The sequence below is a fragment of the Ornithorhynchus anatinus genome, chromosome X1 (genome assembly GCF_004115215.2).
Source record: "Ornithorhynchus anatinus isolate Pmale09 chromosome X1, mOrnAna1.pri.v4, whole genome shotgun sequence".
Lineage (NCBI taxonomy): Eukaryota > Metazoa > Chordata > Mammalia > Monotremata > Ornithorhynchidae > Ornithorhynchus > Ornithorhynchus anatinus.
In genome coordinates, this window is record NC_041749.1 from 71,774,287 (window position 1) to 71,800,769 (window position 26,483).

The window sequence follows — 26,483 nt, forward strand, 5'->3', positions numbered from 1 at the left end:
CGGCTATCGTGCTGTTACAAGCTCTCGTAATATCCCGGCTAGATTACTGTGTCAGCCTTCTCTCTGATCTCCCTTCCTCCTGTCTCTCCCCACTCCAGTCTATTCTTCATTCCGCTGCCCTGATCATCTTCCTACAGAAATGCTCTGGGCATGTCACTCCCCTCCTTAAAAACCTCCAGTGGTTGCCTATCAACCTCCACATGAAACAAAAACTGCTCACTCTTGGCTTCAAAGCTCTCCAGCACCTTGCCCCCCTTACCTCACTTCTTTTCTCTCTTTCTACTGCCCAGTCTGTACACTCTGCTCTTCTGCTGCTCACCTCTTCACTGTCCCCCGTTCACATCTATCCCGCCACTGACCCCTGGTTCACATCCTACCGCTGTCTTAGAATGCCTTCTCTCCTCATATCTGCCAAACTAACTCTCTTCCCTTCTTCAAAGCCCTACTGAGAGCTCACCTCCTCCAAGAGGCCTTCCCAGATTGAGCCCCCCCTTTCCCTCTGCTCCCCCTCCCTTCCCCTCAGCACTGTGCTCATTTGTATATATTATTTATTACCCTATTTATTTGGTTAATGAGGTGTACATCCCCTTGATTCTATTTATCTTGATGATGTTGCTTTGCTTTTGTTTTGTTCTGTTTTGCTTTGCTGTCTGTCTCCCCTATTTAGACTGTGAGCCCATCATTGGGTAGGGATTGTCTCTATCTGTTGCCGAATTGTACATTCCAAGCACTTAGTACAGTGCTCTGCATATAGTAAGTGCTCAATAAATTCTATTGAATGAATGAACCTGTCATTCGCATCTCTCCTGACTCCCTTTTTTTCCCTCTTTGTAAGGAAGACGATGCAAGCTAAGGAGATCTTTAATCTCCTTCCCTATGTCACCCCTTTTATCGGGAATTTTCTTAGGCTATGACCGAATAATTATTCTATAATTCCCCTATCTGAAATTTATTTTAATGTCAGTTTCCCCCATAGACTGTAAGTTCCTTGTGGGCAGGGATCACGTCTACCAACTCTATTGTTTTGTACTGTGCTGAGCACAGTGCTCTGCTTACAGTAAGCATTCAATAAATATCACTGATTGGCTTTGCTGTTTATAGGCAGACTATAGACAGGACATTTTCCGATTCATATTTCTCCATTGCTAAAGTGACCATATTTTTTAGAGTGTGAAGTAGTATGGGGGTGGTGCCAAAAAGGCAGGAAGGAAAGAAGAGACAGAAAAAAAGTCAGAGATGAAGAGGGACAGACAAAGAGTGTGAGCCTCAGGGAGAATGATCCAGCAAAAGAGAGAGAGAAAGTGATAGAGAAAAAGAGAGAAGAGCAAAGACAAAGTAAGAGCAAGAAAGAGACAGAAAGAAAAATGGAGGAAGAAAAAGACAGTGTGAGATAAAGAGACAGAGCAAGCTGTACAGGGATAGAAATAAATCAAGGTATTACATTTACTGCATTCTTTTTATCTAGTCATCTTAATTCTATTTAAAAAGCAATTGAGTTTGTCTTGAATGATTTATTCATTATAACCCTCCCTGCTTACTGCTGCAGTACTCCTGTTCTTTTTTTAGCTTTTTAATTAGACATTTTAAATTGTGCCCTTGATTTCTAAAACAGCAAAAAAAACCCACCCAGTTTTTAGTGGCTTACATATTGTTGGACTTTATATTTTCAATTAATTTAGTATTGTTTGAAATTTAAGTGTTGGCCATCAAGATTGCTCTTCTTTACATGTTGTAAAATCTGTTCCAAAGTATATCTATGATCTTCCCCTTCTTTAATTACCTTTGTCACTTTATGATTTTTTGCTGTTTTAAAAATTTGGTGACTTTTTATTGGTATTTGTTAAGTGCTTACTATGTGCCAGGTATAATAAACGCTGGGGTAGATACCAGCCAATCAGGTTGAAGATCCAATGATGCATATTCTTGAAGCCAGCTGAGATTGGAGTATGCACAAATTTTCTTTGCTTCTTTTCATACTCTATGCTAATTTTTAAAGCATCTTTTAAAACAGGCCTGAGCTTTGTTTTTCTTTTGAAAGATTAATTTTTCAAGGTTCATTAACTTGGGTTTCAACCCTGGACCAATCTACAATATTTACAAGCCTTGATATTTTGGTAACATCTTCCCTATTGTTGCATGATATAAGTATGATTAAAATATTCATTACTGAAATGATATAATAAGTTAAAGTAACAAGATAAGAACAATGGAAATGTTGGCTATTGAAATACTCATGTCGATAAACCCTTTATTAATCAAGCATTTTACCCCTCTCGTGGACTTCTAGATCTGATTACTGTTCTTTAATGAATGCCCCTCACATCTCATTCAGTAGTATGAACTGGGCGAGCTCTTAATAAATGTTTGTTGATAACGATGTTGATGATGACTCAAGATTAATGTGTGATTAAATAAAAAATATGGTAGGGGTACTGCTAATAGAAGAATAATGTCTTGTGATGTATAAATATTAGGTAATAGAAATGATCACAACCCACACTATTTTTGTCAACAAAGCACGGGTGACGCGATGAGATAGAAATCTAAGAAATAAACATGCTAATTAAGAAGAGACACAAAGAAGTTCTTTTTTTCCTAAAATAAACCATTTCAACTACTGTATTTTGAGAACTTTGAAGCCAACATTAAGATTAGACCCATCTAAAAGGTTGAATTCCAAGAGTCCCTGAACCCTTTTCAGAGGGTGTGAATACAGCATGGCTTAGTGGAAAGAGCCTGGACTTGGGAGTCAGAGGTCATGGGTTCGAATCCCGGCTCTGCCACTTGTCAGCTGTGTGACTGTGGGTAAGTCACTTCTGTGCCTCAATTACCTCATCTGTAAAATGGGGATTAACTGTGAGCCTCACGTGGGACAAACTGATTACCCTGTATCTACACCAGGGTTTAGAACAGTGCTCTGCACATAGTAAGTGCTTAACAAATACCAACACTATTATTATTATTACTATAGATGTATATTCTTTTTAAACGTATGTTCTCTCTCTATGTATACATATATATTATTAGATGAAGTATCTCTATAGGCTTGTATGACATTTATGCTGAAATTTGGATTTTATTCATGGGGTAGTCTTAAAATGAGTCCTTTTATAATTAATTTTTTTGCTCGTAAAATAGAAACATTAGTCTATTTCTGCATATAGTTTATTATGTTGTAATTTACATTTTTCAGGGCATTTCATTAACAGCAATTATCTTAAATAGCTTAATATATTCTCTGTTGTACTATATTATTTGTGCTTTGTTTGCAAAATTCCCAAAGATTCATTACAAGCTACAATAATTAAAATACTAATGTTATAAACATTGTTCCCAGGTATCCTAATACATTCCAGCACAGGGATATGCTTATAGATTTTTCTCATTAAATCTATGGAAATATATCATCAATCCATAACTCTCTATTTTATCATGGTTCCCCTCCCCAAATAACATTACATCATTGGTGGCCAAAATAAATATCAAATTATTTGTCTTTATTATAAATTCATTTCACAGATTAAAAATAATGTAAGGTGGAAGAGAAATTAGGAGTCTACAACAACAACAAAAAAGCTAAAAGGATTAAAACAAGTACCTGAAAAGACTGTCAGATGATTTAAACAGAGCCTTATAGGATCATAAGAATGACTCAGAGGAGCAAGTAAAAATCATGTGCTTTAGCATATCAGTCAACTAGAACACACATTAGGTTAGGTTGTAAATTCAGTATCTGATTACAGTTTCGGAAAACCACACACCATTCTATGCATCCTTTTCACAGGATGAAGTTAGTTTCATTTCTGGAAATAAAATTCTCACCCTTTGTATTTTTGGGTAAAAGACCATGGAATTACTAAAGATGAAGCTATGGGCCCATTGGATCCAATTTAAATCTCTCTGAAGCAGTTTAAACCAGACTGTTGCTAGCATCTCAAGATTATGGAATATAAATGAAACCAGAGATTGCTTAATCCATAGTCTCTGTTAAATTCCTCCTTTCCCTGTAATCTTAGATATATCAATTGGTTTCCCAATTTCATGGACCTAGTATAAAGTGTCTAGAATTTGGGGGAGGGTGACTTAAAGTGTTATAGGAATGAAGCCTAAAATGGGAGAAAGGTAAATTGGAACCAGCAGTGGAGGAAATGGGGAAATGAAGAAAATGGAATAAAGGAAATGGAGTAGGAGAAAGGAAATGAGAAGAGGAAAGTGGAAGAGGAGGACAGGGAGGAGAAAAGAGAAGTGGGTGACTGGGAAAAGAGAAGGAAAGGGGAAGAGAGAGATAAGGGGAAAGAGGAGAAGGAAAAGGAGAGAAAGGGATGGGAAAAATGGAGAGGAGAAGAAGTTTAGTTTCTCCCTTCCTGCTCTTCACTACTAAATTCTTTCTGACCTCTGCCATTGGCTTCTGCCTCCTGGTCCCCACGATTCTACCTGAGTTGGGTGTCAGTGTTAATCAATGACAGCAATGAGCTGTGCTGTTGAGCTGTGGAAGAGCTGGGCTGGCAGTAATTGCTGCTATCTGGTCTTTTGTCTGTGCCAAAACCATTCCTTTGGGCTGGGATTAGGATTTTCTAGTTTGGTTTGAAGTATATCATATGGCTGCAGTATGATTTGCAGCTCTAAAGGTGAGTTCAAGCGTGGTGCAATGTGAGGTCAATTTGAGACTTTTGCTGCTGTGATTGCGGGATTCTGCCCCACTACCTTGGCCTTAGGGCTGTAAGGATATGAGGCAGAACCTCAAAAAATGTAATGGTCCCACCTACACTTTGACTTGTGGTGATCTGAATCTAGTTAAGTGCTTAATTGAAATAAAACAGACAAGGAAAAACATGAAGGATTGCAGATCCACTTCCTGCCAATTCTCACCCTTTCCCAAGAGGTTAGGTACATTTTTCCTCCTGTGAGGTGTGTAAGGGCTGAGGATCAGGCATTCACCAGAAATAATAATTATAATAACTGTGGTATTTGTTAAGCACTTACTGCGTGCCAGGCACTGTACTAAGCGCTGGGATGGATACAAGGAAATTGGGTTGGACACAGTCCCTGTCCCACGTGGGGATCACAGCCTTAATCCCCATTTTACAGATGAGCTAACTGAGGCACAGAGAAGTGAAGTGATTTGCCCAAGGCCACACAGCAAAGTGGTGGAGCCAGGATTAAAACCCAAGCTCTTCTGACTCCCAGGCCAGTTCTCTGTCCACTACCCCATGCTCCTTCCTACTACCCATCCATTTGCCCAGCTTTGCAGAACTGCGTGATCTTTCTTCATGGGATGACTTTGGGAGATGTCACACTTTTTTGACTGGTTCCATTTCATCATCATCACCACCAACAATAACAGTGACATTCACTGAGCAGTTACTGCATGTAGAGCTCTAATCTAAGTGGTTGGGAACATTAGTCAATCAATGCCACTGACTGAATCAGTGGTATTTATTGAGCACTTACTGTGTGCAGAGCACTGTACTAAATTCTTGGGAGAGTACAAGACAATAAAGTTGGTAAACACAATACCTACCCAAAAAGAGCTAAGGGTATAGATGGGGAGGCAGATATTAAAATAAATTACACATAGAGCAAATGGCAAAGTATAAGGATATCAATCAATCAGTCATATTTATTGAGTGCTTACTGTGTGCACTGTACTAAGCACTTGGGAGAGTAGCAGAATGGCCTAGAGGATAGACCATGGGCCTGGACGTCAGAAGGACCGGGGTTCTAATCCTGACTCTGCCACTTCTCTGCTGTGTGACCTTAGGCACTTAACTTCTCTGTTTCTCAGTTACCTCATCTGTAAAATGGGGATTTAAGACTGTGAGCCCCATGTGGGACAGGAACTGTGTTCAACCTGATTATTCATTCATTCAATAGTATTTATTGAGCGCTTACTATGTGCAGAGCACTGTACTAAGCGCTTGGAATGAACAAGTCGGCAACAGATAGAGACAGTCCCTGCCGTTTGACGGGCTTACAGTCTAATCGGGGAGACGCACAGACAAGAATCTGATTATCTACCCCAGCACTTAGAACAGTGCTGGACACATAGTAAGCGCTTAACAAATGCCATCATCATTATTATTACAACAGAGTTGGTGGACATGCTCCCTGCCCACAAAGAAGCCAGAGTCTAGAGGGGGAGACAGATGTTAAAATAAATTTCAGATATGTACATAAATGTTGTTGCGGATCGCCTCAAGATGGCGATGGTGAGGCCAGCCTCAACCCCAAGTCAGGGGACCTGTGCCATGTGACCTGTAAAATGCCTGCGCCATTGCCTGTGCCATGTGGACTGTAAAATGGCCACGCCCCGTGAAACACCTCCACCATGTGCCACTTCAAACTTTGTGCGCCACTCTGGCGCGGACCGGTCGGGTGTCACGGGATCATGAAAGTGCTTACTGATTGGTTACTGTTACTATGTGTGCCTAGCCCCGATTGGGTGCCCTGTGCCAGCGGGGGGTTTCGCCGTACCAATAAAGCTGGCAGGGTGGCCTGGGATCGGGGCGCTGCGGTCACACGTACCCCACTGGGGTGAACGGGCCGCTCGCCACTTTCCTACTGTCCTGTTCTTTGACCCGTTCTCTCAGAGTCTTTCGTCTCTTCATTGACTAAACGAACCCTTTCTAATTTGTCTAATTTTTGTCGATAACAATGTTGAGGGTTGAGGATGGGGTGCCCTCCCTCCTCACCTCCTCCAAACTGATTCTCTTTCCCTCTTCAAAACCTTACTTAAAAATCACCTCCTCCAAGAGGCGTTCCCAGACTGAGCTCCTCTTCCCCCTCTACTCCCTCTGCCATCCCCCCTTTACCTCTCCGCAGCTAAAGCCTCATTTTCCCCTTTTCCCTCTGCTCCTCCACCTCTCCCTTCCCATCCCCACAGCACTGTACTCGTCCGCTCAACTGTATATATTTTCGTTACCCTATTTATTTTGTTAATGAATTGTACATCGCCTCGATTCTATTTAGTTGCCATTGTTTTTACGAGATGTTCTTCCCCTTGACGCTGTTTAGTGCCATTGTTCTTGTCTGTCCGTCTCCCCCGATTAGACTGTAAGCCCGTCAAACGGCAGGGACTGTCTCTATCTGTTGCCAACTTGTTCATCCCAAGCGCTTAGTACAGTGCTCTGCACATAGTAAGCACTCAATAAATACTATTGAATGAATAAAGGGTACAAATCCAAGTGCAAGGGTGACACTGAGGGAGTACGGGAAATGAAGGCTTCTTGGAGGAGATGTGATTTTAGGAAGGCTTTGAAGGTGGGCAGAGTAGTTTTCTGTTAGATGTGAAGGGGGAAGGTGTTCCAAGCCAGAGGGAAGGTGTGGGCAAGTTTCTTGTGGTGAGAAAGGTGAGATCAAAGTTGTGAAGCAAAGTGTGTGGGCAGGGTTATATCCATTCATTCAATCATATTTATTGAGTGCTTACTGTGTGCAGAGCACTGTACTAAGCACTTGGGAAGTACAATTAAGCAACAAATGGAGATGATTCCTGCCCGCAACAGGCTCACAATCAAATAGACTGTTATAAGAGGTCAGTGAGATAAGGTAGGAGGGTGAGAGCTGATTACTTGCTTTAAAGCTGATGGTAAGGAGTTTCTGTTTTTGATGTGAAGATGGATGAGCAACCATTTGAGTTTTTGAGCTTTGGGGAGAGACAGAAGGAATGTTTTTTTAGAACAATGAACAAGGCAGCAGAGTGAAGTATGGACTAGAGAGGGGAGAGACAGGAAGCAGAGAGATTAGTGAAGGGTCTGTTGCAATAGTCAAAGTGGGATATGATAAATGAGAAGCTGCATGGCACGTAGTAAGTGCTTAACAAATACTATTATTATTATTATTATCAATGATCAGAACACTGGCCTGGGACTAAGGAGGACCTGGGTTCTAATCCTAGCACTCTCACTTGTCTTCTGGATGACCTTGGGTAAATCACAACTTCTCTGGGCCTCAGTTACCTCATCTGTACAACAGGGATTAAGACTGTGAGCCTCATGTGGGACATGGACTGTGTCCAACCTGACTAGCTTGTACCCACCCCAGAGCTTAGTATAGTACTTGGCACAGAGTAAGAGTTTAACAAATACCATAAAAAGTGCTTTGATCAAGCATGCTAGCAGTTTGGATGGAGAGGGAGGGAGATTCTAGAGGTGATTTGAAGGATGAACTGAAAGGATTTGGTGACATACTGAATATGTGAGTTAAATGAGAGAGATGAGTCAAGGATAATACCAAAGTTACAGGTTTGTGAGACAGGGAGGATGGTGGTGTTGTCTACAGCAATGGTAAAGTCTAGGTGGGAACAGTCTGGGAGGGAAGATGGAGAGTAAGCGATGTGGTCGCTACCCTCAGAAACCTAGAGTCTAATGAAGGAGGCAGGCATTTATTCATTCATTCAATCATATTTATTGAGTGCTTACTGTGTGCAGAGCACTATACTAAGCGCTTGTAGATAGAAACCACCAAATATGACAGGAATATAGGGTAAGAAACAGATACAAATGATAAAAACAAAAAGAGGCAATTCAATCACCAAATAATGAATATTGGTACACATGAGTGCTAAGGTGTCTAATGGAGGTGATGTGACCAGAAAGGTGGGAATGAATCAGAAAATGCATCTGGAGGAGGTGGCTTTTTAGGAGGGTTTTGAAAATGGAAAGGGACATGGTTTGCTGGAGTTGAGAGAGGAAGAAGTTCCCTGTAGGGGGAAAGGTGTGAGCAGTGGGTCTGTGACAGGTGTCAAGAGTGAGGAACATTTAGGTAAACATGGCTAGAGTGAAGTGGGCTAGCTGGTATATAGCCAGAGAAGAGAACCTATTGGAAAAAGGGAGGCAGCTGGTGCAAAACCTTAAAGCCAATTGCTAAGAGTGTTCTGTATGAAGATAAATGGGTGGCCATTTCTGAGAAGAGAAATGTGTTCTTTCCTTTTCAACTGTGTCTCAAAATTTTCATGTGACATTTTGTAAATCACAATCGACTTACTAATTAGTTTTAAATCCCAATTTTTTTTCTTTTTCAGATTTTTAATCAGAAACATTTTCTGATGCAGCCTATGAAGAGTAAGCAGTGAAAACCCTGGCCAGATTAGCAAGTGGAATCGTTGACCAAATCTCAAACCTTAGTATAGCCCATCTTATATTCAGTAGTACTTCACGATCAAAGAATCATGTATGGAAGCGCGAGAACAATCAGTAATTTGGAAGGCAGCCCCTCTAGGTCCCCACGTCTGCCAAGATCTCCTCGTTTGGGCCACCGAAGAACAAACAGTGGAGGAGGTGGAGGAACAGGTAAGACTCTATCAATGGAGAACATCCAATCCCTTAATGCGGCCTATGCAACGTCCGGACCGATGTATCTAAGTGATCATGAGGGGGTGGCATCTACTACTTTTCCAAAGGGCACCATGACTCTCGGAAGGGCCACAAATCGAGCTGTATATGGGGGCCGAGTGACCGCCATGGGGAGCAGCCCTAATATTGCTTCAGCTGGACTTTCCCACACTGATGTGCTTTCCTACACCGATCAGCATGGAGGCCTGACCACTTCATCGCATCATCACCACCATCAGGTTCCCTCTATGTTGAGGCAGGTAAGGGATAGCACCATGCTAGATCTGCAGGCTCAGCTTAAGGAGCTACAGAGGGAAAATGACCTCCTCAGGAAAGAGCTGGACATTAAGGATAGTAAGTTGGGATCTTCTATGAATAGTATCAAGACTTTCTGGAGTCCTGAGCTCAAGAAGGAGAGAGTCTTGAGGAAAGAGGAAGCGGCCCGGATGTCAGTACTCAAGGAGCAGATGAGGGTTTCTCATGAAGAAAATCAGGTAGGTTATGACAAAATATTCTCTTTTTCAGCTTGGATTTGTAACTCAGCAGCAATTGCATGAGGCACTGTGACCTGAGTTGTATCACTGGAAATCTGTATCTTGATGGGTTTTTTTCTGATATTAAAAGAGCATGAAAGCGGATGAATCAGACACTAGATATAGCCTGCAATTTCTTTTTTTCCTGCAGTGTTTCACATTATTGCCAAGGAGAGTGTTTGTCACTTCTTATTTTCTCATTTTTGACATTTTGTATGTGTTTATTCTTTTTTTCCCTCTCTTTTCAGCAGCAGTCTGAATATGACTGCCACCTGTAGTGAAATGATAAATGCACAGCTTTTATGCAAAAATGAAAGCTTTAGTAATCAACATACAGAGGGCTACATTTTAAATGGTGAAGTGATTTTCAAAGTATAATTTCCATTAGAGTTAGTGCAGTTTGAAAGCTAAAGCCACCAGCTATTGTATTGAAAAGTCATAAAATAGAATCAGTACTGTGGGCTTGATGCAGCATAAAAGGTAATTGATTTTCAAGTCTAGCTACTTTGCATACTGCAGCATGTAGTAAGTACCTAGACTTCCTGCTGCCCATTTCTCTGTAAGAAAATGTAATCTTTTTAAATGAGCAATTCTAGAAGTTTTATTTGTACCGCACTACCAGTGTCGTTCTTAATATTAACTTTTCTGTGTTGATTTGTACTGTTATCCATGAATCAAATAGGGTTCTAAAGGAAGATGATCAACATAACCTATGAAGAAAATTCCCAACCAGAAGTTTGCCAATGATGGACCTTTATCCATTAATTCATTCAATTGTATTTATTAAATTTTACTGTATGCAGAACACTATACTAAACACTTGGGAAACTACAATACAGCAATAGAGACAATCCCTGCCCATAAGGAGCTCACAGTCTAGAGGGGGGAGACAGACATCAATATAAACAAATAAATAAAATTGCAGATATATGCATAAGTGCTGTGGGGCAGGGAGGGAGGAAGAGCAAAGGGAGCAAGTCAGGGTGATGCAGAAGGGAGTGGGAGATGAAAAGTGGGAGTTAGTCTGGGAAGGCCTCTTGGAGGAGATGTGCCTTCAATAAGGCTTTGAATGAGGGGGGGAGAGTAATTCTCTGGTGAATTTGAGGTGGGAGAGCATTCCAGGCCAGAGATAGAATGTGGGCATGGAGACAGGCGAGATGATAAACCAAAACTATCACCCTTTTTAGCTTATCAGATATTCTTATGTAATGAAAACATTAACTTGATTTCTTTTTTCTTGGAAACAATCAGTTCAGGAGGAGATAATTGGCAGATAAGTATTTACAGTTTTTGTAATTTCCTCTTTCTTTGTTCTCACTTTATTTATGTAGAAAGGAGTCACACTATCCTCTTGATTAACTGACAGATTGATTTTTCTTCTGAGGAACTGTGAATTTTGGTCACAACAGAAAGGTCATTTTTCCCTCCTGACATGTGAAAATAAAAACAAACCGTGGACTAGAACCATAGCTAACACTCTGACATTGCTCTTTGAAAAGAGCATCTGTATTTTGGGGCTGACTTTTCGGTACCTTCCTAGAGTTTATTCTCTGACAAGAATAGAAACGTGTGTTTTGTGAAGAAGTGGGGAGATAGGGTGGAGAGGAGGAAAGGAAAGGGATGAAGAATACAATAGTAGGTGCTCTTAAACATTAATGGGCACAGCAGGAGGACAAATGCTTAAGCTGGGAAATGGCAAGTTGAGAGTGGATTTTTTTTTTTGTGAAGAGCTGCTCTGCCACTGTGATCCCCAAATAATTGTTCAGCACTCTCTAGTTTTGATCTTCAGAAATAACATTACTGAAAAATCATTTTCCTCTTATTTTTTCCACCTTTCTCATTCCATTGTCCCTTCCCCAATTTCCCTTTCCATTTTGATCTTAAGGTCATGCTTAAACCTGGAAGCTAACAATCCAGGACTTTTTTTTGTGGAAAAAACCCCAAAAAATCCTACTGTGTTTTTCAGTAGTATACTCATTTTGTAAGTATTTTGGGAAACGGTGAAAGCATCAGGGGAAAGAAGTGCAGCCAGAGTTATTAAGATGTGCTCAGAAATTTAGGGGACCTTCAGAAACCCTCCGATTGAATAGTCTTTATCAAAAAACATAATTCTCTGTGTGTAAAACAGTTGACAGTTACAAAGATAGTGCTTTATATAACTTGAGACTAGAGTAGGACAAATTGCATTAGGGTGGTTAAATTTACTTTTAGGATTACTTTAGTTCAGATTAATAATTTCTAAATGTAGGCAGGAAATTGTTACTTAGAATTTGTTAATGATTTTGATGCCATGTTAGTGTCTTTCAGTCTAGACTGTTATATCCAGCAAGTCTGGATATTTCTGGGATGATCATTACTGATATTAAATCCGTGTTCAATTCATCATTTGTTGAAATGTCACAGCCTTTCTGGAAGAGAGAAGCAAGTGAAAATCCAAAGGAATTGTAGGAGTAAAAGGGAGGAGAGAGAGACAACATAGACTAGAAAGAGATGAACAGCAAAATGTGTAAGCTCCTTGGGAGTTTGGAACATGTCACTTTGTTCTGTTCTTCCCAAGCCTCTAGTACAGTGCATTGTACTAAATCGGGGCATTCAGTAAATTATACTATTACTTCAAAATGGAGAAAGAAAGGGAGAGAGAGAACAATTTAAAAATCCTAATTCCCTATTTGACTAATTCTACTTTGTAACTTCAAAAGCCAGAAAAAAAAGTAAGACTAAAATTAGAATAGTCAATCAGTCAATCCATCAATCAATCCTATTTATTGAGTGCATTCTGTGTGCAGAGCACTGAACTTGGGAGACTACAAAATAGAGTTGGTAGACACATTCCGTGCCCTCAAAGAGCTAACAGTCATTATTAAGCTAAAGTGGGATAGCCCTAAACAGTTTTGTCTTTACTTCATAAAGAAAAAGGAAACTTTCCCAATTTCACATGAGCTGGTCCTCTTCCTATCTCTCTGGTTGCTCATTCTCAGTCTCTTTTGCGGGCCCCTCCTCTCCTCCCATCCTCTAATTGTGGGGGTTGTTCAAGGCTCAGTTCTGGGTCCACCTCTATTCTCCATCTTCACCCATTCCCTTGGAGAACTCATTTGCTCTGATGGTTTCAACTACCACCTCTATGAGAGTGATTCCCAAATGTACATCTCCAGCCGTAATCTCTCTCACTCTCTAGTCTTGCGTTTCCTCCTGCCTTCCAGACATCTCTCCTTGGATGTCCTGCTGTTACCTCAAAGTTAACATGTCCAAAACAGAACTCATCTTCCCACCCAAACCCTGTCCTCCCCCTGACTTTCTCATCACTCCAGACAGCACCATTATCCTTCCTGTCTCACAAGCCCTTAACCTTGGTGTTATCCTTGACTCATCTCTCTCATTCAACCCACATATTCAATCTATTACTAAATCTGTCAGTTCAGCCTTCACAACATCGCTATGTTCCTCTCCATTCCTTCCTTCCTCCTTCCTCTCCATTCAAACTGCCACCATGTTAATCCAAGCACTTATCCTATTCCTCCATGATTACTGCTGACCTCCCAGCCTCCTGTCTCTCCCCATTCCAGTCCATGCTTGACTCTGCTGCCTGGATTATTTTTCTACAGAAAAGTTCAGACCATGTTTCCCAACTCCTTAGAACCTCCAGTGGTTTCCCATCCACCACCACATTAAACAGAAACTCCTTACCATTGGCTTTAAAGCATTCAATCACCTTGTCCCCTCCTACCTCACCTTACTGCTCTCCTATTAAAACACAGCCTGCACACTTCTGCTCCTCTAATGCCAACCTACTCACTGTACCTTGATCCCGTTTATCTCTCCGCTGACCTCTCACCCATGTCCTGCCTCTGGCCTGGAATGCCCACTCTTCACATTCGACAATTACTCTCCGTACCATCAAAGGAGTATTGAAGGCACATCTCCTCCAAGAGGCCTTCCCTGTCTAAGCCCTCATTTCCTCCTTTCCCACTCCCTTTTGCACTGCCTTGATTTGCTCCTTTTATGTACCCCTCCTTCAGCCCCAAAGCACTTAAGTACATATCCATAATCTATTTATTTATTTTAATATCTGTTTTTCCCACTAGACTGTGAGCTCACTGTGGGCTGGGAACATGTCAACCAACTCTCTTGTATTATACTCTCCCAGTCGCTTAGTACAGTGCCCTGCACACCGTAAGCACACAATAAATTTGATTGATTTTACTACAATAAATCTCCATTGCTATTGCATGTAAAATTACAGTGACATCAGAAGATTTCTTTTTCTTTTTGAAATGTGTTCTTTGAACTGGAAATATATCCAGGAGAGTCCAGGACAACCTGTGGGAGGATCATTATTGCAGTGGCCCCAACCCTGGCCGCGCCACTTCTTGGACTGGCATGGCCCCACGTTTTGTTACGGTCTCTGCAAGTCTGTTTCCTGTGGAAGTGGGGCAGGGAAGTAAGTGATTCTCTATCCTTTGGAAAAGGAGATGTGTTGCTGTTTTGGGAGGCTTGGCTGGTCCTTAAAATGACTCTGCTCTCTGCCTTGACCTATGTGTCAGGACTGGAACAGGGAGGAGAATTATGACACCAGAAAACTGATTAAGAGCATAAATGTATCTTGGTATTCTGGGGTCTCACCCTTCATTCTCATGGACTTTTTATATAATCACAACCTTTGATTTACCATAGTACCTGTTTCTAAATCAGCTATATATTTTCCACTTTGTCCTAGTAGATATTGTCTAAAGGGGTCTTTAGGTAGCTAAATCATTGGTTTTCAAGCATGGTTATGTGTGGCCACTAGAGGAAATTGAAGCAGCTGTGGCTAAGGTTGCTTTAAGTGAGGATGCTCATTGTTTTCCAGTTAAAGGCTGGAAGATTTCTACGCAGCTGTATTCTTTATCCAAAAAGCAAACTGATGTTCTTTCTTAAAGAGGTGAGGTAAACATCAGTGTCTATAAGTCTGTAGCAACACGGGATGGAGCACAGAGTTGTTAGGTGTCCAGCCCATGCGGATAATTAAGATTTAGAGAGTATAGTGAGGAGGAAAGAAGAACAAGGGAGAGCTATTGATTGATTGACTGATTGAGATCTCTGTCTTTTTGCTTATGCCTGTCCATCAGTCCCTTTATCTCTCTGCAAATCTGTTTTGTAGTTCTGACTCCGATTTTGTATCTTTGTCTTCCCTCTTCTCCGCCAATTTCCCTCACATAAGCTCAAACATGGAACTGATGGAAGTTTAAAAGTTTTTTTAATGGTATTATTTGAGTGCTTAATGTGTGCCAGGCACTGTATTTAGCTTGGGGGTAGATACAAGCTAATCAGGTTGGACACAGTCTGAGTTCCACGTGGGGCTCACAGTCAACACTCATTTTACAGATGAGGTAACTGAGGCACAGAGAAGCAGCGTGGCTCAGTGGAAAGAGCCTGGGCTTGGAAGTCAGAGGTCATGGGTTTGAATCCCAGCTCTACCACTTGTCAGCTGTATGACTGTGGGCAAGTCACTTAACTTCTCTGTGCCTCAGTTACCTCATCTGTAAAATGGGGATTAAGACTGTGAGCCTCACATGGGACAACCTGATTACCCTGTATCTCCCCCAGTGCTTAGGACAGTGCTCTGCACATAGTAAGCACTTAACAAATACCAACATTATTATTATTAAGTGACTTGTCCAAGGGACCCCCTCCACCTGCGCCTCGGACCCCATTCCCTCTCACCTTATTAAAACCATCGCCCCTGCCCTCCTCCCTTCCTTAACTTCTATTTTTAACCACTCCATCTCCAATGGCTCCTTCCCCTCTGCCTTTAAACATGCCCATGTCTCCCCCATCCTAAAAAAACCCGCTCTTGACCCCACTTCCCCCTCCAGTTATCGCCCTATCTCCCTACTACCCTTCCTTTCCAAAATCCTAGAACGAGTCGTCTACAATCGATGCTTAGAATTCCTTAACTCCCATTCTCTCCTGGACCCCCTCCAATCTGGTTTCCATCCCCTCCACTCTACCGCGACTGCTCTCTCTAAGGTCACCCATGACCTCCTTCTTGCCAAATCCAATGGCTCCTACTCCATTCTAATCCTCCTTGACCTCTCTGCTGCCTTTGACACTGTCGACCATCCCCTCCTCCTCCATACCTTATCTCACCTTGGCTTCACGGACTCCGTCCTCTCCTGGTTCTCCTCTTATCTCTCTGGCCGGTCATTCTCGGTCTCCTTCGCTGGCGCCTCCTCCCCCTCCCATCCTTTAACTGTTGGAGTTCTTCAAGGGTCAGTTCTTGGCCCTCTTCTGTTCTCCATTTACACTCACTCCCTTGGTGAACCCATTCGCTCTCACGGCTTTGACTACCATCTCTACGCAGATGACACGCAGATCTACATCTCCGCCCCTGTCCTCTCCCCCTCCCTTCAGGCTCGCATCTCCTCCTGCCTCCGGGATGTCTCCACCTGGATGTCGGCCCGCCACCTAAAACTCAACATGAGCAAGACTGAGCTCCTCATCTTCCCTCCCAAACCCGGTCCTCTCCCAGACTTCCCTATCACCGTGGATGGCACGACCATCCTTCCCGTCTCTCAGACCCGCAATCTCGGTGTCATCCTTGACTCGTCTCTCTCGTTCACCCCACACATGCTATCCGTTACCAAGACCTGCCGATTTCACCTTTACAATATCGCCAAGATCCGCCCTTTCCTCTCCACCCAAATGGCTACCTTACTGCTACGGGCTCTCGTTATTTCCCGGCTAGACTACTGTGTCAGCCTTCTCTCTGATCTCCCTTCCTCCTCTCTCTCCCCGCTCCAGTCTATTCTTCACTCCGCTGCCCGGCTCATCTTCCTGCAGAAATGATCTGGGCATGTCAATCCCTTCTTAAACACCTCCAGTGGTTGCCTATCAACCTCCACTCCAAACAAAAACTCCTCACTCTAGGCTTCAAGGCTCTACGTCACCTTGCCCCTTCCTACCTCTCCTCCCTTCTCTCTTTCTACTGCCCACCCCGCACGCTCCGCTCCTCTGCCGCCCACCTCCTCACCGTCCCTCGGTCTCGCCTATCCCGCCGTCGACCCCTGGGCCACGTCCTCCCGCGGTCCTGGAACGCCCTCCCTCCTCACCTCCACCAAACTGATTCTCTTCCCCTCTTCAAAACCCTACTTAAAACTCACCTCCTCCAAGAGGCCTTCCCTACTTAAAACTCCCCTCTACTCCCTCTGCCACCCCCCCTTCACCTCTCCGCAGCTAAACCCTCTTTCCCCCCATTTCCCTCTGCTCTTCCCCCTCTCCCTTCCCATCCCCTCAGCACTGTACTCGTCTGCTCAACTGTATATATTTTCATTACCCTATTCATTTTGTTAATGAATGTACATTGCCTTGATTCCATTTAGTTGCCATTGTTTTTACGAGATGTTCTTCCCCTTGACTCTATTTATTGCCATTGTTCTTGTCTGTCTGTCTCCCCCGATTAGACTGTAAGCCCGTCAAACGGCAGGGACTGTCTCTATCTGTTGCCGACTTGTTCATTCCAAGCGCTTAGTACAGTGCTCTGCACATAGTAAGCGCTCAATAAATACTATTGAATGAATGAATGAAAGTGTTGAGGCTCAACTTAGGGGAAGTGTGTGAGCTTGACAACTGAGGAAGCTTTAGGAATAGGGAGAAATGTGGTGGGAAGAAGTAGAAATCAGTGGATGGCAAGAGAGTGCTAGAGTAATAATGTTGGTATTTGTTAAGTGCTTACTATGTGCCGAGCACTGTTCTAAGCGCTGGGGTAGACATAGGGGAATCAGGTTGTCCCACGTGGGGCTCACAGTCTTAATCCCCATTTTACAGATGAGGGAACTGAGGCACAGAGAAGTTAAGTGACTTGTCCACAGTCACACAGCCGACAAGTGTCAGAGCTGGGATTCGAACTCATGAGCCCTGACTCCAAAGCCCGTGCTCTTTCCACTGAGCCACGCTGCTTCTCAAGTGTAGAAGAAGCATGGGAAACAGGTGTGGAGACTTAGAACAGAGGACTCTAATTTTTAAAATATTGTGATGGCTGTAATAGTGGCTGCAGCAAAATTTCCTTTAAGCACCAATGATCTAAAATTGTAGCACAGACTGAGAGATCCTAATAAATACCATATTCACTCACCACAGAAGATAAGGCCTTTGACATCATGTGAAGTGTATGTCATCCTGCTTGCTGAGAAATGTTATGGTTTTTATATAATGGCTATGAAATAATTTATGTTATCTATTGTAACACAAATAAAACATTTTAAATAAATGTAATTTTAGTTTTTGATGAATATTTGAACCTATTCCAAAATCTGGTATATGGGATCTGATTTTGAGCCAATAATTTAATGTGGCTATGGCTCAAAGTTTATTCCTCAGGCTTATGTTTTTCAGCTTCTTTAATTTACATAATGGTATGCTTATTTTTCTAGGTTTGACTATTTTTTTAATGCTTCACTTATTGCATTTTCAGTACATTATTGGATTAGTTTTTGAATGAGAATATTTTCAGTTTCTGGCTGTGTCTCCTGCTTCGAAGGTGATAAAATGACCCAGAATAGAATTGAAGCAGTGACCAGTTGATATCAGTGTTTGAGAAAATCACCAGGAGATTACGATTCCTGCCAGAACTAACTTGGTATTGTCAGTCCCCATTAGGTGCCTCATAGTATGTCACCTTAGTGATTCATTCGGTCTAGAATAGACATCTGTTTCTGGAGCAGTTCGTTGTAGAATCATCAGGGAAAGAAAATAGACTAGATTCAATTACGAGTAGTGGGCAGAACTTGGTACAGGAGCTTTAGGTGAGGGAGCCACTAGGCAAAAGTAACTACAACTCAATAAAACTAACATTTGTAGCATGGAAGGTCCCCAAACCAACAATAAGGATATTGAATTTTAGAAACTGAAATTATAAAGAAATGAGGACCATGTTTAGAGAAGCAGCATGGCTTCGCTAATGGAAAGAGCATGGGTCTAGGAGTCAAAGGACCTGGGTTCTAATCCCACTCTGCCACATATCTGCTGTGTGACCTTGGGCAAGCCACTTAATTTCTCTGTGCCTCATCTACCTCATCTGTAAAATGGGGATTCAGTCCCCCATCCTCTAACTCACACTGTGAGCCCCACGTGGGACAGGGACTATGTCCAACCTGATAAACTTGTACCTACCCCAGCACTTAAAACAGTGCTTGACACATAGTAAGCACTTAACAAATACCATTTTTTTTAAAAAGCCCAGGGACTGTGTCCAACCTAATTATCTTGTATCCACCCCAGTGCTTGGCACAAAGTAAGCTCTTAACAAATACCACAATTATTATTAAAAAGCAGGAGACTTCCTAGAAGTCTGGAGCCTGTTAAACACACAATTTTAGAGGCTCATGTAAAATGTGTGCTACAGAACAAAAAAAAATGTAGGTATCTTAAAAGAAACACTGTAACTTAAAAGAAACCCTGAATGCTCACTGGCCGGGTAAAAAGTCATTTCATTTCTATACCTGGGAAGGAAATTTAGCATCAGTGAGCACTTAGAAAAACACAACCAGCTGTAGAAAACACAAAATGGTTTCTATAAGGGGAAATTGTACCTCACTATTCTGCTGGAGTTGTTTGAAAGGGTCAACAAGCATATAGGCAGAAGGGAATCTGTACACATAATCTATTCAGATTTTCAAAAGGCCTTTGGCAAGGTTCCACATGAAAGGCTTTAAAAATGGAAAAATCATGGTGTTGAAGGGAATATTCAGTCGTGGTCAGGAGACTGGCTATAAGATAGAAAAAAAAGAGTAGGGATGAACAGTTCCTTTTCAAAATGGAAATTTGTAAATAGTGAGGTTCCCCCAGGGATCTTGCTTGGATCAATTTGTTTAACATTCTCATAATTGATCTAGAAAAGAAAATGGACAATGAAATCTCAAAGTCTGCAGGTGAGATTAAGTTTTTCAGGACTTCCATGAAGACACTGTGATGACCTCGTGAAACTGAAGGTGTGAGCTGAAAAATAGCCTATGGGCTTCAATATGACCTAGTGCGACCAACCCACATTACAATTACAAATGATCTTGTGCTTGGAGCTATTAGTCTCAAATCAGAAAAGGTGTCTCAAAGCCCTTGTTGATTATATTTTTCAAATCGTGATTCTGATGTGTGGCAGCAGCTAAAAGCAACTGAAAGCGGGGCATCCCCATCAGGATGGGGATGAAAAACAACAAAAAGCATATTTTTGCCACTATGAAAACAACAGCTGGTTCTCACAACTACCTGTATTTTCAATGACTATTTTAGGTGTTGCTCTGTAGCAGGTGTCATGTTTTTTAGAAACCTAGGCAAGGAAACATTCAGATTTATGTCAGCAGATCTTTTTGAGCTTGATACAGGATGTTACTGTCAGTGGCTCTTTAGCTTCCTGTTAGCTACCGATTCAACACCCTTTCTTATTCAGAAAGCTTCCTGCTAAAAACATTAGTGGAAATGCTGACTTGATTATATGATTGTGAGGTCTTATTTACAGTTTTAGGAGCTGTAACATTTGAAAATCAATATGCAGTAAAAATTTTGATATCAGATGTACTCAGGGAATGTGAGGTAGTAGGTTTTTTTTTTTTTTAAATGTATGTTAAGTGTTTACTATGTCTCAGGAACTGTACTAAGCACTGGAGTAGATTCAAGCTAATCAGGTTGGCCACAGTCCTTGTCCCACATGGGGCTCACAGTCTTAATCCCATTTTGCAGATGAGGTGACTGAAGCACAGAGAAGTTAAGCGACTTGTCCAAGGTTACCAGAACACAAGTGGGAAGTCTGGGATTAGAACCCAGGTCCTCCTGACTCCCAGACCCATGCTCTATCCACTAAGTCATGCTCCTTCTCCTAGTTGTCAATGACAATTACCAACAGGAGGCATTGCATGATTATGCAATCATATAAGGTCCATCAATAAAGTCTTTCTCAAAGGTCTGCAAAGGGTGGGGATGACTGTTTGCTAATCACATCAGCAAAGAGAAAACCCTGCCAGAACTCACACAGTGCCCTGAGAGCCCAGGACCCAGGACACACACAGCAGTTTTGAGGTACAGGAAAGTGTGTGAGGAGGATAGCACAGTGAAGCAGAGAAGCATCACTGCCTATTGGACAGCACACATGCCTGGGAGTTAGAAGGACCTGGGTTCTAATTCCAGCTCCTTCACTCGTCTGTTGTGTGACCTTGGGTAAGTCACTTAACTTCTCTGTGCCTCAGTTACTCATCTGTAAAATGGGGATGAACACTGTGAGCCCCATGTGGGACATGGACTGTGTCCAACCTGACTATATGGTATCTGTATTCGAAAAGAGAATGGAACTAAAAGAGCAGTGAGGATTCGAACCCAAGGTGGTGATGCAAGCAAGGAAAAGTAACACTCAGAAACAGTGCTGGGTAGATCAGAAAAGGGAAGAATGTGACGGAGTGCCCGTTCACCTCTGGAGAGGTACGAGTGACACAACGGTGCCCCTCTCCAGTTTGGCTGTGCCTTTATTTGCAACATATAGGAGAAGTAGTCAATCACTAATGAACTCGGACAAGTGTGTTTTCTTCAATGACAAAAGAGACTTTTCAAGCAGGTCTTATCTGTTTTGGTTAAGAAGCAATCTCCTGTCCCCCGGAATTTGGAATTTGCAAATGTGATATACATCCCACCTGAAATGGGGGACTTCCTGAGACAAAAACAGAGTCATTTTGATCGAGCTGCTATGCTCAGAATGCTGTTTTTAACAGTATCTACCCCTGTGCCTTGTACAGTGCCTGGCACATACTAAGCACTTTATAAATATCATTAAAAAAACCAAAACCAAACCTGGCAAGTCACCATTCAGAATACTGTTCACTGATCAGATTTGTAGATAACTTCTGAAATTGTCGAGAGAAACTACTGTTTGCTAGTCATATTAGCCAGCAGAGCTAGCCTCCCAGGAGAAGCTATGCCCAAGAAACAGACATCAGCAGGGAGAGGGAGTATAATGATGGGCTGGAGCTAAAGCATTTTGCTAATCAGATTAGCAGAGAATTTATATAAATGCCCAGGCGACCTGCATACTCACAGGAGAGGACTTAAGCATTTTAAACTATTTCTCCACCAAGGATCAATTGACCAAGATTGTTAAATTAAATCAAACCAAAGGATAGGTGAATCAATCAGTCAATAATATTTTTTGAACGTTTACTGTGTGCAGAGCACTGTGCCAATTAATAGAGTTATCCGATTGGAAATGTGCCAGATAAAAAACTTTTACTGTAGATTGAAAGAGACTGGCTCTGCAGGGAGATTCTGGTAAGAATAAGAGCTCTCATTTCACATTCTAGAACTTTATCTTTTCTAAAATTATCATTTTATGAAACAGAACACTGTTGAGTTTTAAATCAGAAGGAAAAAGTCTATATGAGGCTTCAGAAATGAATCAAGGAAAATAAACACCAAACTTAAAATTGGATTAGAAATTTAGGATTGCTAGATAGCCTACATTAGGCTATACAAAAGTTGCTATGTTTAATTCATTCAGTTGTATTTATTGAGGGCTTACTGCGTGCAGAGCACTGTATTAAGCATTTGGGAGAATACAATTGATACCAAATATACATTTTCCCTTTTCTTTAACTCCAGTGATTCGGTCAAATTTCAGATTGAGTTAAATACACCTGATTGCTCATCAAAGTTTTAATTGGTTAAATCATTCTTGCTATAATATTTAAGGTAGGAGCTCTCTGTTGATGTTAAATAGGTTCACGCCAGTGAAGGACACTAGGGGTTGCTTCCATTGTGATTGAGAATCCTGTGCCTTGTGGGCAGGAACCATGACTTGTACTTCTCTTGTACCTTCCCAAATACTTAGAACAGTGTTGGACTCAGTAAGTGCTCAATAAATACTACTACTACTAGTAATATTGCATGGCATAGTAGATAGAGCCTGGGAGTCAGAAGGTCATGAGTTGTAATCCCGGCTCAGCCACTTGTCTCCTATGTGATCTTGGGCTAGTCACTTTACTTCTCTGGGCCTCAGTTACCTCATCTGTAAAATGGAGATTGAAATGGTGAGCCCCTCATGGGACAGGTTCCAACCCAATTTGCTTCTATCCAGCCCTGCGCTTAGTACAGTGCCTGCCACATAGTAAGTGCTTAACAAATTTCACAATTATTATTATTATTATTTCTGCTACTTGTCAAAACTAGCTGTCTGGGACACTGTTGGCAATTGCAGATCAACTACCACTGCATTTTAACTTGCCCCTCTATCCTTTTTCCCCCATCCCTACACTCTCAGCCTCCCTTTCTACTTTCCATCCCAATCTTTGGAACTCTTTTTAGATAAAAATGTCTCCCCCATTGGGAAGCTTCCCTGGTCCCCCAAACCTGGTTGGGCAAGTTGGGATGATTGTGGCAACCTCACTAACTTGAACGTTTCCCTAACCTTTGTTCTATGTCCTCACTCATTCCTGGCCCTAATATGTTTATGCTCCTTAGCCTTTTCCGCCCTATCCCTGCCGCAATCGGGGTGTGTGTGTGGGGGTGTGGGGGTAGGGGGGCTCGGGGAAGGAGAGAACAATAGAACCCAGTAGTGCTGCCTCTGTAGGGGGTAGTGAAAACCCAAGAATCCTGGATTTTGGGGGGAGGGTGTTAAAGGGGTGCAGTAGTCGAGCTCTGGGGAGGGGAAATGGAGAAGGTAGTGTGGCCCAAGAAGTTCTGATTTTGGGCCCCCTTGAAACGGGAACTCAGGAGTCCGGATTTGGAGGCTGTGGGAGAGACCTAGAAGTTCTAGTTTGGAGGAAGATAGGTGGGGACCCACTATTTCTGACTTGGGAGTAGGATTTATGATACCCAGCTCTGGGAAAGGGACAATGGGTAGGGAGCTCTATCCCCATCGCCCTTCATTCCCAGGGATGATTTACGTAACTTATCTTCTCACACCTAGAGTTAAGATTACTGGGATTCCCACCCCCACCCAACATCCCCCTCCCTCCTGGGTTCCATTGCTCTCCTCTGTCCCCACTCCACAGCCAAGTTTGGGGGAGAGGAGAAATTCCTGGGATGTTGGCACATATGGTTTGCATGTACACACTGATTTCTCACCCACTGCAACCCACCTGTCCAGTTCTGGGAAGCCAGGGAATGTTTCCATGCGAGCCCTTTAAAGTACAATAAAAATGACACAGGAATGGAATGGAGCAGAGGAGGGATGGAGTTGAGCAGAGAAGGGATGGAGTTGAGCAGAGAAGGGATGGAGTGGGATGACTGGGGAGGCGAGGGGTGGAGCAAATAGAAAAATAAAGTAGTTCATCTATGATTGCCAAATGGGACCTAGACAGTTGACAGCCAAGGAGATCTTTTTTTTTTTTTGGAGTGAAGGCGACACCTGGTGTTCCTTGCCAGTGTGACATGCCTCCTCTTGAGCTGCTATTTTCTAATGTAGCGGTTGGCCGCATTTTAGTGTTGTGGGAATTTAGAGACAATTGTGAAAATCCTAAGAATTAGCACCTAGAACCCAGTTATTAGTGGAATTGGAAATTTCAGAAAAATGGAGGGCTAAATTCAGTTTCTTCAGTGATTATATGCAATAGGGGAATACTTTTCCCAAGGCTAGAATTTTATTTGTATGTTGGTAATAATAATAATAATTATGGTATTTGTTAAGCACTTACTATGTGCCAGGCACTGTACTAAGTGCTGGGGTGGATACAAGAAAATCAGGTTGGACACAGTCCCTGTCCCACATGGGGCTCACGGGCTTAGTCCCCATTTTACAGGTGAGGTAACTGAGGCATGGAGAAGTGAAGTGACTTTCCCAAGGTCACAGAGCAGACAAAAATGGTGGAGCTGGGATTAGAACCCAGGTCTAAAGTCTGTGTTCGCAGAGACTAGATGAAAGTATGACAACTATATTTTAAGATACCAAAAGGATAGAAGGAGCTTGAGATTGAAAGAATTAAGAGCACTCATCCCACTTGACTCAGATTTCAAATTTAAAAATATTTTCTCTTAAATTTGATGGGTTCATCCTTTGTGATGCTGATGATCATAGGAGAAACTTGACCTTTTCCCCTCTAGTTATAGTTTGAAATCCTTTCATTCATTCATTCAATAGTATTTATTGAGTGCTTACTATATGCAGAGCACTGTACTAAGCGCTTGGAATGAACAAGTCGGCAACAGATAGAGACAGTCCCTGCCGCTTGACGGGCTTACAGTCTAATCGGGGGAGACGGACAGACAAGAACAATGGCAATAAATAGAGTCAAGGGGAAGAACATCTCGTAAAAACAATGGCAACTAAATAGAATCAAGGCGATATATATTTCATTAACAAAATAAATAGGGTAATGAAAATATATACAGTTGAGCGGACGAGTACAGTGCTGAGGGGATGGGAAGGGAGAGGGGGAGGAGCAGAGGGAAATGGGGGGAAAAGAGGGTTAAGCTGCGGAGAGGTGAAGGGGGGTGGTAGAGGGAGTAGAGGGAGAAGAGGAGCTCAGTCTGGGAAGGCCTCTTGGAGGAGGTGAGTTTTAAGTAGGGTTTTGAAGAGGGGAAGAGAATCGGTTTGGCGGAGGTGAGGAGGGAGGGCGTTCCAGGACCGCGGGAGGACGCGGCCCAGGGGTCGACGGCGGGATAGGCGAGACTGAGGGACGGTGAGGAGGTGGGCGGCAGAGGAGCGGAGCGTGCGGGGTGGGCGGTAAAAAGAGAGAAGGGAGGAGAGGTAGGAAGGGGCAAGGTGATGTAGAGCCTTGAAGCCTAGAGTGAGGAGTTTTTGTTTCCTGAAATCATAGATGTAAACTGCTTCAAAACTCATTGGAGTTTCTTCATTTTGGGGCTTGGTGAGTCAAGGTTATTACTGACCAGCATAAATCATTCTTCAAAGACTATGGTTAGGTTTGTGCAGTGCAAGTGAAGCAAAAGATTGAGCCACTGTACTCTCCCAAGTGCTTAATGTAGTGCTCTGCAGACAGTAAGTATTCAATAAATACGATTGATTGATCTGGTTGATTTGCTCCATGTAATCAATTGGTAAATCATAATTATTGAGCACCTACTGTGTGGCCGAGCATAATAGAATAGAATAGTAGAAATGATCCCTGCCCTCAAGGCTCTTACAATCTAGCTGGGGAGATAGGTACTAAGATAAATTACAGGTGGGAGGAAATAATAGAGTATAAAGCTATATACAAAAGTGCTACTTAGCTTGAAAGGATAGTTAAAGGCAAGGAATACAATTCAGGGCCTGAATGACCTGTTTGGCTGTCCTCAAAGGGAAAATAAACTGTATCTCTACTCATTCCTCTTCTTGGACTGAGGAGAATCAGGCTATCTTTTTCAGAGGCTATCCTTTTGATTTTTATATCTTCACCTTTCCCCTGTGTGCTTTAGTTTTCATGTTAGATGAGTGTCAGTGGCAAAATTATGCCCTTTCCAGTGATAGGAGGGATTTAGATATGTGCCAAAGAGCAGTTAAAGCTTTTAACGAAGAACTCTAGTATCAATCAATCAGTGATATTTACTGAGTACTTACTGTGTGCAGAGCACTGTATTAAGAGTATGGGAAAGTATAGTCCAATAGAGTTGGTAGACTGACCCATGAGGAACAAACAGTTTAGACTAGGTGGCAGACATCAAAATAAATTAC

At 42.3% G+C, this 26,483-nt stretch overlaps 1 protein-coding gene across 15 annotated transcripts in view; it reads left to right on the top strand.

Moving 5' to 3' along the window:
- ERC2 (ELKS/RAB6-interacting/CAST family member 2) overlaps positions 1-26,483 on the top strand; it is a 900,196-nt gene that overhangs the window by 36,332 nt on the left and 837,381 nt on the right. For all 15 annotated transcript variants that reach the window (XM_029052114.2, XM_039910367.1, XM_039910359.1 and 12 more), the window contains exon 2: positions 9,020-9,823. In XM_029052114.2, coding sequence (XP_028907947.1) covers positions 9,167-9,823 — 657 coding nt within the window. In that variant the 5' untranslated portion in view covers positions 9,020-9,166. The remainder of the gene's footprint in view (positions 1-9,019; positions 9,824-26,483) is intronic.